The 13099-nt window shown below is 47.3% G+C and overlaps 1 protein-coding gene across 44 annotated transcripts in view; it reads right to left on the bottom strand.

Annotated features, from left to right (window-relative positions):
• The window catches only part of CELF4 (CUGBP Elav-like family member 4), a 295231-nt gene extending 282460 nt beyond the window's left edge, over window positions 1-12771 (bottom strand). For all 44 annotated transcript variants that reach the window (XM_029921688.1, XM_029921677.1, XM_029921678.1 and 41 more), the window contains exon 1: window positions 12334-12771. In XM_029921688.1, the coding sequence (XP_029777548.1) occupies window positions 12334-12619 (286 nt within the window). In that variant the 5' untranslated portion in view covers window positions 12620-12771. The remainder of the gene's footprint in view (window positions 1-12333) is intronic.
• Between the last annotated feature and the right edge of the window lie 328 nt (window positions 12772-13099).

Raw genomic sequence — 13099 nt, 5'->3', positions numbered from 1 at the left:
ACCCTCTCCTCCTGGCTATATGGCTACAGCTGTAGGCCAGACTTTTAAGCATCCGCTTAGCTGAGACAGTTCAGAACAGTCAGGGTTAATGAGTGCTTTGCAGGAAACTTGAGAAACTAGGGAGAAACAAGCTAAGGCGCTGGGGGACAGTGTGAGGGGCAGACAGGGGTCTCACACCAAAGGGAGTAGAAGTCTGGCTGCCCCCGGGCTCCAGGTCCTTGGGTGTGGCCTGGGGCTCTGCTCCCCCACACTCCCCTCCCCTCCCCTCTCTGCTATCCGCCCAGTGACCACTCATTGCTGCCTAAGGTCATGCTCTCCCGGCACTGAGACTCCTCCCTGTAATTGGCCCCCCCTCCTCTCTTTAGGGACCCACACAGCTGCCCAGTCCCGGGCCTCATCCTTTCTTTCTCATTCCAGTGGATTTTCAAACTTGCTCAAAACAATGACAATAGAATTGACTCTAAAGTAAAATTGACTCTAAAATAAATCTAATAGTTTACTTATTGAAATAATTAAGACAAGCGTAAAGGAGGTCTTATTTTTCAATAAAAAGATTTTTTTTAATTGGGAAAATAATGATGTATGGACATAAGCCAGTACCTCTGTTCTGCTCTGTGTCTCTCTCACTCTTGTGACCAACACGACTGAGGTACCAGCCTCAGCTGGACCTGGGTGGCCTGTGGGCCAATGGACCCTAGTGGATGGGTCCTCCGCCCGGGTCTGTTTCATCAGGCACAGGGTGGCATGTGCATGCCTGTGTGTGTACATCCTGTGGGGGCATTTGCAAAAGTTGAGGGATAGAGCAGTTTGGATTTGGACCTGTTACAGTCCTAAGTATGGAAAAGATTCTGGTGCCCAGCGTATGGAATTAAGAATAAAACCTGTACTACACTGTAAACTAAGTATTTATTTTTGAAATGGAGCAAACTTCACATTTATGTTGAAATGACAATACTTTCTGGGTTTTCTGATTCTCCCTTCTTGTTTTGGGTGGCTTTGTTTTGCTGCTGCTCCAGGCCCAGGCCCAGTGAAGGGCCTGGTCCCGGGTCCTGCGCTGCCCACTGGAGCAGGGGGCTCCCTTGTATCAGAGGATCGGCCCACCGTCACCCTGTGAGGAGTTAGGAGAGGGGTGGGGGAGGGGTTTGCCAGGCAAGCTCCTCCGTGGGGAGTCTGACAGCTACTGGCGCAGCCGCTTCCCCGTCAGGGGCCCCGCGCAAGACAGCAGGAAGTTCTCTTTCTCACCGTCAGATGGCAGGCGACCGCTGGTGGAGAGGGGAGCATTGCCGCAGTAGTTAGGGGAAGGGTCGAGAGAAGGGGCCCGGCTTCTGGGCTCTTGGCTGTTCTTCTAGAGCTCCTTAGAGCCAGGTCTTGGGTCCGGAGGGGATGCGGCACTGTGGACAGAGGACGATCTCGGGCTCCGGACCGTCCTCACCATGCTCCTGATGTGGCTGCACCCAGTCTGGGCCGTGCTGGGAACAAGTCCAGACATCTGGGAGCCATCCTGGGGGGTCTGGGGGCTGCGCCTCTGCTAGGAAGTCTGGGTCATTAGCACTGGGGAGGAGCACAGAGACCAGCCAAAGCCCGTGTCCCGAGGGCTGGGTGTAAGCACCTGGGCAGAAGTCTGAATGTGTCTGCAGCCAGGGAAAGGGAGGCAGGTTAGAGGAGGATAGATGTGGCTAGTTGGCTGAGGCCCCAAAGCTCCTTATGGGAAGGGGTGTATCCAGTCCTTAGAACCTCCATCTCCCATTCCAGCCAAGGAAACCACTTCCTCACCCTCCTTTACAGTCAAACCATCTCCTCTGTGCTTTCAAGGTCCATCTCCTATTGTCTATCGCTAACCAGCCATGGGGCCTGGCCTCTAAGGCAGGCTCCCTTCCAGCTGCTTCCACAGTCTCTGGGAACAGAGAAGAGGAATGATCCAAAAACTTATCGGGCTTTCCCTGCCAGCCCTGTTCCCTCTCTTCTTCTCTGAGGAGCCCCCAGCCACTGGGATTCTCTCCTTCCCTCTCCTCCCTTCCAGATATCGCCCAGGGCTGCCAATGTGGATCAAGACATCTGAGCTGGAGCTCTGGGAGGCAAGGGAGTAAGGGGTCAGGGGCATGCCTGAAGGGAATCCCAAGGCCAAGGATGCAATGGCTTCCCATTTCTTTCCCACACACTGTGACTGGAGGTTAACGTTAGGGAGCAATGGCTTTCCGAAGTCCAGAACATTCTTGATCACACCAGACTCTGAGTCCCTGGAACTGCCTGTCCCAACAACCTAATCCTGGTGACTGATTTGTTTGGGTACCTTTTCCCCTGGGACCTCTAAGGTGCATAGTGCACATTGGCAACTCCTGGAGCCAGTATCCCACCACATAACTGGGGATATTGCTTCAGGCTCATGACACCCCCCCTTTAGAGCTAGACCTCTTCACACAGCAGGTGCAAGGATGCTCTCTGTGCCTCATCCGGTGAGACAAAGCCAAGCCAAGTATTGATTTGACAGAAAGATACAGATATGTTGGGTGGATAATGGTTAGGGGATCCTATTTCTTTCTTTTCCTGTTCAGAGAACACCTCTCTTCCGCCTCACCCTGCTGGAAAGCAGAGGCCGGATGAGGAGAGTGTTCTCATCGGTCACCCAGGGACGCCTCTATTCCCCCTGGGCTCCTTCCAGGAGTTCGAGACCATGAAGCCTCTGGGAACAAGGTCCCCCTCTCCCACCATGGCAAGCACTACCAACATCTTCGCCTCTCCGTATATTCTTAGAACCAGTCAATATGATTAATTTTACATGGGTATAATTTCCTGCTGCTGCCACGGAGCGCTCCCAGCCTCACCCATCAGCAGCGACATGATACAGTTTCTGGTTATATTGGTCAACCAAGATATTGATATTATTAATAATGGATATCTATATGCTGACCTTTGTCCACACAACTGAATCACTCTGGGCTGGCTGTCACATTTCTTTAAGAGCTATTGATAAGCCCATTACTGGAAGGGCATGTACAATCTTAGGTGTGTGCTTTTCACTCACCTTCAAGCATCTTCTATGAGAATCTACCCTTGTTAGATGAGCTGGTGTGGGTACGGCCGTGTGTACAAGAAAAAGTCTGCATGCATGTGCTTGTGTGATGAGGATATATGTGTGCATGCACATGAGTAAGTGAATATGCCTGTAAGTGTGTGTCTGTCTTGAACACTGGCCCTTTTAGAGCTGATCAAATAGTCAATTAGAGCATTATAGGGAGGTAGCAGAATCAGAGAGTTCCTACAAATACACTGTGATGTAGTGTTTGATCTTTGGATGCCTCTTGTCTCCTAGGACTCGCACAGGAGGCTTGGCTTTATAAGGATATTATTAGGTTGATGCCTCATTCTCTCAATGTACCTGCCAGGCAGAGGCAACACTCACTGGAAGCAGTCTGGCCAGAACCAGCCATGGGAACGGGTGCTGAAGGCCGTGCTGCAGCCTCAGTCTCTTTATCTGAGCAGTGGCAGCAAGGGATCAGGCTCCACTTTCTTAAGGGCAGAGAGAGGAGTTTGACTCAGCTCAGCCTCGCAACCTTCTGCATTGAAACTCCTGGTCAGAGGAATGCTTGACACACCTTGTTATTTATTACTCACTGGGGGTGTGGCCCATTGCCTATTAGAAGGGTTCGGTGGTAGAACACACACTTTGTGTTCTCATGTGTGTCACGACAGGCACATAGATCTCATTGTTACATCTCTCTGTGATGGCTGTTACTTCTACCTGCATGGACAGTGGTGTCAGGGACTGTGCCTCTATTGGATCAGGCTACAGTGATCTGTTCCTGTTTGGACCCTGACACGTTCACTTGTCAGGGGAGCCCCTCACATGCCCCTGTAAAGGGAACCTGGCTAGCTCAAGAGATCTTTTGGATCCTCAGACATAGTGTATGAATAAACCAGACATGGATTAATTAGGTGTGACTGCATCATTAAATTAGAATAATGAACAAACAGCCACGTATGGCATTCAAATTTGCCTAGAATGACTCCAAGGGTTGCTTTCAAGTAAGTCACCTGTCAGTTTATAGGTTTGGGGGACTCTGGAGAGTCAAGTTCCCGTCCTATATTGAGAAGTGAATTCTTTAGGCACCACGTACTCCAGGCGAGGACAATCCTTCAAGGGGCACTGGACTCCACAACTGAATCCAAACAATGGCTTGTTCGATACAGCATCATCTATGCACGCTTCAGCTGCGAGCATTTCTCAGAGTGAAATACGACAGTAGCACAGGTGCTCAAGAGACAGGAGGGAGAAGTTAAGAGGTGTGAGCAGTGGATGTGAAATGCATCGATCCTGTAATATTTATGTGGATGTGCACATCGTCACTTGTGCACGTGCATGCGCACGCACGCGCACACAACACACCTTTTGCATTTCCATGAATTCTTATTTCTTCTGTTGACACTTCCCATTTCAGCCAGAGAGATTTGAAGGTGAACCCAGTCTCAGTTGTGTGATTTTAGGATCAGCTGCCGAATGACAGCCCCCTGCCCTCTGCAGAAAACACCCCTCAAAATCCCTGTCCTAGGACAGAGAGGCTGTGCAGCAAGAACCATTTATTTTACCAAAGAGGAAGAAGGCAACAGCTAAGAGGGAAGAAAATGGAAAGGAAACTCACTAGCCTCACTGGAGAGCTGTGGGACAGCCTAATTCACGGGGTGCTTTGTTAGTAAGATCTGTTAAGTATCTAGAAACCTTTGATCTGGAGCTGCTTTTTAACAAAGGTGATAATTAATTAAAGCAGAGTGTATTGCAATAAAGTAACATTGCGGTCAGTTTATGCGCTGTCCAGAGCCGGCCTTCGGAAGTCTCTGTCAATTAAACTCTTGTTGGAGGCCAGCTCATTATCAATTTTTTCCCCTGAGCTTTGATCAATATTTTTGGCTGTTCTGTCCTCACAGAACCAGAACTACGTCTGTCTCCATGAGGGCACCCATTTATTTACATCTTGCAGATGGCCACGTAGGATTTGTTCCTGAGCTGAGCTGCTGGGAATCGCTCAGTTTGAGAGCTTCGGTCAGCTAATGCTGGAGGGGAGATACAAGGGAGGAGAAGAGAAACCAAATATGGAGCAAGTAAAAGGGGAGAAGGCCTGTGAGCATATGGTCCAGAAAACACCCTCTTCTACTTCCAAAGGGACTTGGAAAGGAGGACAGTTACCCTGGGGCTGCCCACCTGGCTTCCTAGTTGGTTCCTGCAAGACTGAGGCTCAGGGTTTATACCCATCCAGGGGCCACTGGGAACAGGATGAGTAGGGACAAGGAAGCCCTTAGGGCAGGCACAACAACTCTGGAAATTCCTCAGTCATCATTTCTACCCTTATCATCATCGTTTTGTCCTGATATTTTGATCCACACCCTACGTTGCCAACTGGGACATGGATCTTTCTCTTTAGACCCCACCTTGCAGTTTGTGAGGGTATTTTAATAGCAAGGAGAAGAAGGAAAAAAGGGAGATGAAGACTAATGGCCAGAGGGTTACAACTAAGCTGGGGGGCTCTGTTCCCCCCCCCTAGGCTATTTGGGTAGGATTAGATGCTTTCTGTGATTTTTGGAGAGTCTGTGTATTTAGGAAGGCAAAGGTGGAGGGGATGAATGTGCTTCTCTAGTTGTGGAGAGACCAAAAGGAGGGCATCCTGGTTCCTGCCACACCCTCCTTGCATGGCGGGGAAATGCAGCACTCTGCTTGGAGGGGCTAGCTTGACTGACTTGATCAAGTCCTCTGTGTGTGCGTGCGCGCGCGCGCGTGTGTGTGTGTGTGTGTGTAAACACCACAAGAGAAAAAAAGTAGGGCTGGGATGCCAAGGGGCAGCAGGTGGCATAGGAAATACAGTGAGTGGAGGGAATTATCTCTGCAGAGACCTGGGTTCTATGGCTGGCTACTCAGATCACAGATGGAAGGTCTAAATGAGTCAATAGGTGAGCAGAAGCAGACAAGCATCTGAAGGGTGAGGATCCGGGGGGAGATGGAAACTGCTTTTAAACCTGGACTTTTGGGTGGGGATATGAGGCAGATAAACAAGAACACATCTCCACACTGGAACTTAGATCACTGATAAAATCCAAGCTCTGAGTTTTGAGGTGGAGCACGTATGTAAGCACAAGGACAGTGTTCTCCCCACATTCTCGCCTTTTCTCCATCAGCCATCTCTCTGATCATGCATACTGCCTTGCAAGATGAAACTACCCCTAACATCATTCCAGTGCCATTTGCATCTATCATCTCTTCCCTGGATGCACGCACACACACACACACACACACACACACACACACACACAGAAGTTCACGCACACATGCTCACACCAACACCCACACGAACTGCGGTACCTTCCCTCCCCCACTCCTCGGGGACCCACAGATGCACACAGATTTTCACACCCTCTAGCGCTTTTCTCTGTGTGTCACATGGGATTTCCCTTCCAAGTTCAGAAATGTTGCATTTCAGCCACTGTTAACCAGCACTCCCAGCTTCCGGCTGGCATCTGGGCCCTACAACTTTCAGTTTCCCTTTTGCTCTGCCAAGGATTTCGGGCCTCATTTTCTATGACTTCTCCCTGTCTTCTATAGCCTGCCCATTGCAGTCCCCTTCGAAGAGATCCTTCCTGGGTCAGTTTGGAAACAGACCACCTTCTGATGATGTGGAAGGTGTGAGCTGTGCCGTATTTTCCCCAAAAGCATCGGAGGCAAGTGAGATCAGCTGTTTTCTCAGTTAAGAACATGGTGTCTTGGGTGTCTTCTCAGTATCACTTAGAAGCCCCTCTCCCATCCTGGTATATATAAATAATAATGAGGATTATCATGCTAACAATAGTAAGAACGATGGCCATACTCAAATTCCGAGAGTGTGGCACAATCATCGGGCATCAGGGGTGCCCCTGGAAAGCAGCTCTTTAAAAACACTCTCAACTTTATAATATGCCTACATTATGGGGACACATATCTATGGCATACTTTTTTGCAATTATGTTCCTCTGGGTTGTTTTCAAGCCGTGACTTTAGTCAAGAAAAGCCTTTCTTTTTGTTTTCTTTTGTTTTGTGTTTGAGAAGTCACAAACATCCAGCCAACTGGAGCAGGTGGAGAGGGTGGAAGTATGCCAAGGGGGTTCTTTCAACCCAATCTAGAATTCCCATTAAAGCTGAGGGGGGAAAGAGTGTTAACATCTCCCCGTTGAATTGCAGTGGAATCTAGGCCAGCCCTGGTTCCCATATGTGTGGGATGCGCTTAGTCATGCTTATACATGGATGCATATGCGTGCACATATGCATATTAATTTGTCTGTGTGTTGATTCTGAGGCAGTCTTTTCAAAAGATAAACAAAATTATGCACAAGCAGCAAATAACCACCAGGCTCTTCAATAAATCGAATATTTCCCAATAATGTTTTTTTGCTCCTAAATAGAATACTTACAATCTGGGATTTGGGATTTTTTAATAGGGGCTGTTACTTTGGTTTACATTAGTTTTGCAATGATTACTATTGCTTATTTTCTTTAGTGAAATTTGGTTTTTTAAAATGTTTTTCTTATCTCATTTTCCATACCTCTTTCTCACAAGGCAAATTTTTCTTTTAAAAACTATAGTGTGTGCCCGGCCATTCTACCAGTGTCTTTCCCAGGACAGACAGAATTTTTATTTTTCAAAGTAATTTTTTTAAAGTTCATCTTAATTGAGCTGATGCCCATGGTGATACTACAGCTTCACTGTCTCTTAGACTCATTTGAAAACAGAAATTGATAGAGCCTCACTGGCTTTGATTCACCTACCTAAGGAAAACAACAAGGAGCCCTCTCGGCTAAAGACAAGCAGTGGAAACTTAATGTTCTCAGAATTGCTACGTTTTAAATGAAAATATAAGATGCAATTTTATGAAGATGGTCGAGAATCACCAAAACAATCATAACACTTGCCATTTCCCTTTCTCCAAGCTGCACCCCAAATCAAGGGGCTTCAGGTACTTCCTAGTCAGGTACTGTTGAAATGAGAGGTTGTGTATCTGGTGATGAGTATATTTTAAAATGAAATACTTCCTGGAGCTCAGTCCATAGAAGCTTCTATTACTCTGTCCCCACCTTTCTTCTGGATGTAGTGTGAAAGTACGAGGGACTGAAGTCCCTGTAGCTCTGGATCCTGGGTTGGGAGCACCGTGGGGCTGCCAGTTGACTAGATTTTCCTCCATGCAGTGGGGGAAAATCTCAATGCAAAGTGGTTACCCAGGCACAGATCTTTTCTGACTGGTTGACAAGAGGGACTGTGATGTGGACTTGCCTGTTTAGATTAAAATGCATCGCAGGCTCCGGGAACAAGCACACATCAGTAGTAAAGGCTGTTTAAACCTTTGGGGACAGCCCTATGTTTAGATTACATTAATTCATAAATATGATACTAAATACCACTTAAATTGGACTTAAATGACTTCAAAGATAATGCATTATAATATGGCTATCCAGAGAGCACTAGTCTTTATGTCTCCCAGTAACTCAGTCTTTGCTGCCTCCTATCCTGCTAGGCAAGACCAAAGTTATGAATGGATTGCTGGCTTGTTCATGTGTGATGCACTGACTGCGTCTATGTGTGTGTGCAGGCATGGAAATGCGTATTTATGTATTTTCAGTCACTGCTTCTGTTTGTTCTCCAGGAAATAAGAAGAAAAAAAGAGAAATAAATGTAAAGTGAGAGAAGGAAAGAATGAGACTAGTGGGTGACCTCTTCCCTTCCCCAAGGGAGAAAAATTCTATAGGAAGGGGTAAAATTGGTCCTCAGCTCACTTGTGCTGCTATCTGGGGAGTTTGCCTCTCTCCTCTTTCATCAATAGTACAATGTCTTTCTCTTTGGAGCCTGGGAAAAAACAATCTTTCTCAAAGTGCTTCTAATGGGGGCAGAAAAGAAGACTCCGAGTTAGCCAGGAGAGTTTGCATTGAACTGGGTTTTCTTCTTTGGGTGTTATTTCTTTGAATCGTAATTCTGTTTTTTTTTTTTCTTCCTTTCTCTCTCTGACTATCACCCAGATCTCCCCCAACCCTACCCAAGTGTTTTCTGGTCTTCAGGGGTTGGATTTACCTTTACAGTAATTACCCCAGTCCACAGCTGCTATTTGCTGCTTCCCCAGCCCAACAGCCTTTCTCTGATACGGCTGGGTTTGCTCCACAACACCCACCCACTCCCTCCTCCACAGACTCCCAATTTGACTGGAGTAATTGCCTTTTAAGGTTCACTCTACGCATGGCAGGTATTTCATTAACCCTTAGAACTCTTTCCTTCTTTAGTTACCTGAAATGGCAGGTGGCAAACAAATGGATACCCACCTAAAATCTCATGCATTTAATTTAATTTTTACTTATTTTTTGTCTCTTCTTTTTTTCTTTTCTTTTCTCTTTCTTTCTTTTTTCTTTTCCAATAAATAACATGCATATGCCATCCACACTGGAGCCCAGTATCTTGTCATGTCTCTCAATTTTATCCCGATACGATTCATTAGAAGTTAGAAATTCAAGAAGGGGAAAGACAGAGCCGCAAATATGCCCCGAAACCAGGCTTAACAAAGGCATGTTTCTATATTAGCCTCATGTTGTCAATTTAGAGTTGGGGGGAAATCTAGAAGCCAAGTGCAACCCTCATCCTTCAAGCCTCATCATGCTTTTTGACTTAACAGTAATTAATCACCAATGGCAAGCAAGTAATTTTTTAAGGTGGCCAGAGGCTTATTTTATCAGGATTAGCTAATAAATCAGGCTGTATCTCTGAAGGAGGAGTTCAAACTCTTCTAGGACTGAATAAACCAGAACTCGGAGACTGCTTCATTTATTCAGCTCTCCTGGAGCTTCCAGGCACTGAGACATTGTGGTCCGGGCTTGCCTGTGAAAATCCAAGGGATAGAGAGGCAGGAAGTTTCATAGGGAAAAATATATACGCTTAGGCTCTGAAGGGTGAGCTGCGACAACGAGACACCAAGAATGCCGGAGCCAACGAGCCTGCCTGCCACTGACTGAGACAGTTTAAGGGAAGAATTATTTAGAAAATGAAGTTTTGCTCGTCCTAGGAATCCTGGGCAGATGTGTATGTAGTATATATATGACACATACCGTAAAGCTATACTACAACCTTCTCTGGCTTCCTGATGCAAATGATGATAATTCTACTTCTTTGCTATAATAGAAGGGAGTCCAAATAACATCAAGAACATAGTGATGATACCAGCAAGGAATCATGAGAAGAAACCAAGAGATATTGTTAAAGTTTATCTTCATTTGAAATAAAGAAGTAAATAAAGTGCTCCAAACCGGGATCTCTTAAGAAGCTCAGCTCTTCACAACTGTCTTTTGCCTCTGGTGGGTTCTAAATGTTTTTTAACTTTAAAAATTTTAATCACAGAAACTGATCATTAAGATGGGCAAAGGATTTTCTTATTTATGCTTTAAAATGTTTTTATTATTACTATTTTTAAATCTGGGGACATATTAGGATGACAAAGATTTGATACAAACCTTGATTAGCTCCAAGGGATCTTGATTGGAAAGGGAAAAACTATAAAGATATGGTTGACTTGAGGGGGGGTGAAGGAAACAAATATTATTTCAAAGACTGCCTCCCTATTTCACCTTTCCAGTCTCTCTTCTGATCAGACAGACATTTTCTCCATATTGGATGAAGGTTGGTTTGTCTCTCCATGACAGCCCCCACCCTCACCCCACCCCAAGAAACCCAGTATATTTCCATTCTGCTATGTTTTTGTGCTACTCAACATGCCATTAACTTTAAGATTTACTCCTCAGCAGGCAAGCTGGAAGATGTTAAAGCCAATAAAAACTGCTCTCTGGGACTCCAACTATGAAGAGTTTGGAGCTCTGCTTAGTATTCGGATGAAGGGAGGGCTGGAGGAGGGAGGGAGGTTGTGATAGTGAAAACCACTGCTGCTTAGAGAGCCAGACAGCTCTGCGCTCTGCACCTAATGTGCCGGAGGATCAGCTCTGTTCATAGCCCATTTGTGGCCAAGGATGAGGCTGCTCTCTGTGTGTGGGTGGGTGTGCGTGTGCGTGTGTGTGTGTGTGTTTTCATCTTTGAAACCACCAGCTCTAACACAGCATCTTCAGTGGCTCTCCACACTACTGTTTATTAAAAACGGAACGTCCATACATATCCCTTACAACTTCCTTAGCCCGGTGCTCCTTCCCTGCCTGACAATCAATCTCTCTCAGAAAGCATTTAACTTGCCCACACAGCTCCAGCCCAGATTAATCCCCACTGCACATCCTATACATTACTGTTAGGGAGAGGAGCACTGGGCTAATTTCGTCACCCACCAGCCACCCACACACGTTCTACAACTGAACACGTTTGGGGATCTGCCTTAAAGATAATAAAACAAGGAGAAAACAGGCAAGCTGTAGACAATTCTCATGACCACTTTCCTAAAAAGTTGCTGGGTTTTAATTCTTTAATTATTATGTCTCCCCCTCCCCCAAGCACTCACTAGCAATGATTGCTTCAAGGGAGGGAAATAATGTACTATAAGCTCTCTGCATGGTGAGTTTGGGATAATTTAGGCTACACCCTTCAAAATGCATATCTTGCACACACAGATTTTTCCCCCAAAGCCCCGCTTTCCTGAGAAGGGGATCATTCAGGCTTCCCCGACCCCCCACTCCACCCAGGGGATGGCTGGTTCCTTGCTAATTCTTGCCTTAGGTTTTGTCCCTCCTTCCTGAAACATCAAACACCCCCTCCCCCACCACTCACACCACAACCGGATTATTGAGGCACATAGCTCGACAGGGAGAGTTTACTGTTAAATTGATAGCGAAATAAAAATATCTTTCTGAATTTGTCACCTGTCTTCTTTTTAGACGGCTGCACTCCTGCTACTCTGGCCGGGAGCGGAGGAGGAGACCATCTCTTAATATTTTCAGCACCACAGCAATGGACAGCACCCCCGGTCCCCGGCCCGCTGCGCGCCCGCCAGTCTGCTCAGCGTCCCGGGCTCGGCCGGTGCAGCCGTCCCCGTCCCAGTCTTTCAAGTCCCTGCACCCAAAAAATCCAAGACCCGTTTCCCCTCGATCCTCTCTTTCTCTCCATATTCTGCTTCCGCTGCTCTCCCCACCGCACCGCTTCTATCAGCTCCTCGCCCAAAACCCAGCCTTGCCCCAGCGAACAGCTCCCCACGCACCCCAGTCCTGGTCTCCGCTGCCCGAGCGCCTCCCTCCTCGGCGTCCGCCCGAGGCTCCCTCTCGCGCCGTCTCCCGCTCGTCCGTCGCCGGGCGGCCGGGCGGCCCGCCCGCTCCTTCTCCCCGGCAAAGTTGGGAGGGAAAGGTGCACTCACCTTTGTGCATGCCTGTGAACCTGTCCTTCAGAACCGTAAGCTCGTAGATCTTGCCGAACTCCTCGAAGAGGGGCTTGAGGTCCTTCTCATCCAGGTTGCGGGGGATCTGCCCAATGAACAGCTTGATGGCATCGTGGTCCTTCATGGGAATGGTCGACGGGTTCCCCGGGCTGTGGCTTAATCCGTTCATGTGCCCGGCGCTGCCCGGGCTGCTGCCGAGCCCGTTGGTACTGAGGCTCGCGTTGTCAGCCTGTCCGTTTGCTAACGTGGCCATCTTTATATACATAGAGAAAATCTTCTTTCCTTTTATTCTTTCTCGCTCGCACTCTCTCGCTCTTCTCCCTCGCAAGCTCGCTCGCGCTCACACACGCACACGCATACACACACTCGGGTTCTCTCCCCCTCGGTTTCTCTACACCTCGCTCTCCTCTCGCTCTCTGCTCTCTCTCTTTCTCCTCTCTTCTCTCGCTCGCTCGCGCTCGCGCTCTCTCTCTCCTCTCCCCGCTCTCTCTCTCCCTCCCTCTCTCCTCTCTCTCCCTCTCTCTCTTTCTCTCTCTCTTTTTCGGTTTGATCTATTTTTTTCCCTTTCCTTTCCTTTTCTTGTTTTCTTTCTTTTTCTTTTCTTTTTCTTTTCTTTTCTTTCTCTCTTTCTTTCTTCTTCTTTTTCTTTCTTTCTTTCTTTTTCTTTTTTTTTTTTTTTTACGTTGAACAGACAGGATCTCTGCCCTTTCCGTTTAAACAGGCTGGACCGGTTCAAGTTCCCAGT

This window comes from Suricata suricatta, chromosome 14 (genome assembly GCF_006229205.1).
Source record: "Suricata suricatta isolate VVHF042 chromosome 14, meerkat_22Aug2017_6uvM2_HiC, whole genome shotgun sequence".
Classification (NCBI taxonomy): Eukaryota; Metazoa; Chordata; class Mammalia; order Carnivora; family Herpestidae; genus Suricata; species Suricata suricatta.
This window is presented reverse-complemented; position numbering and strand designations above follow the sequence as displayed.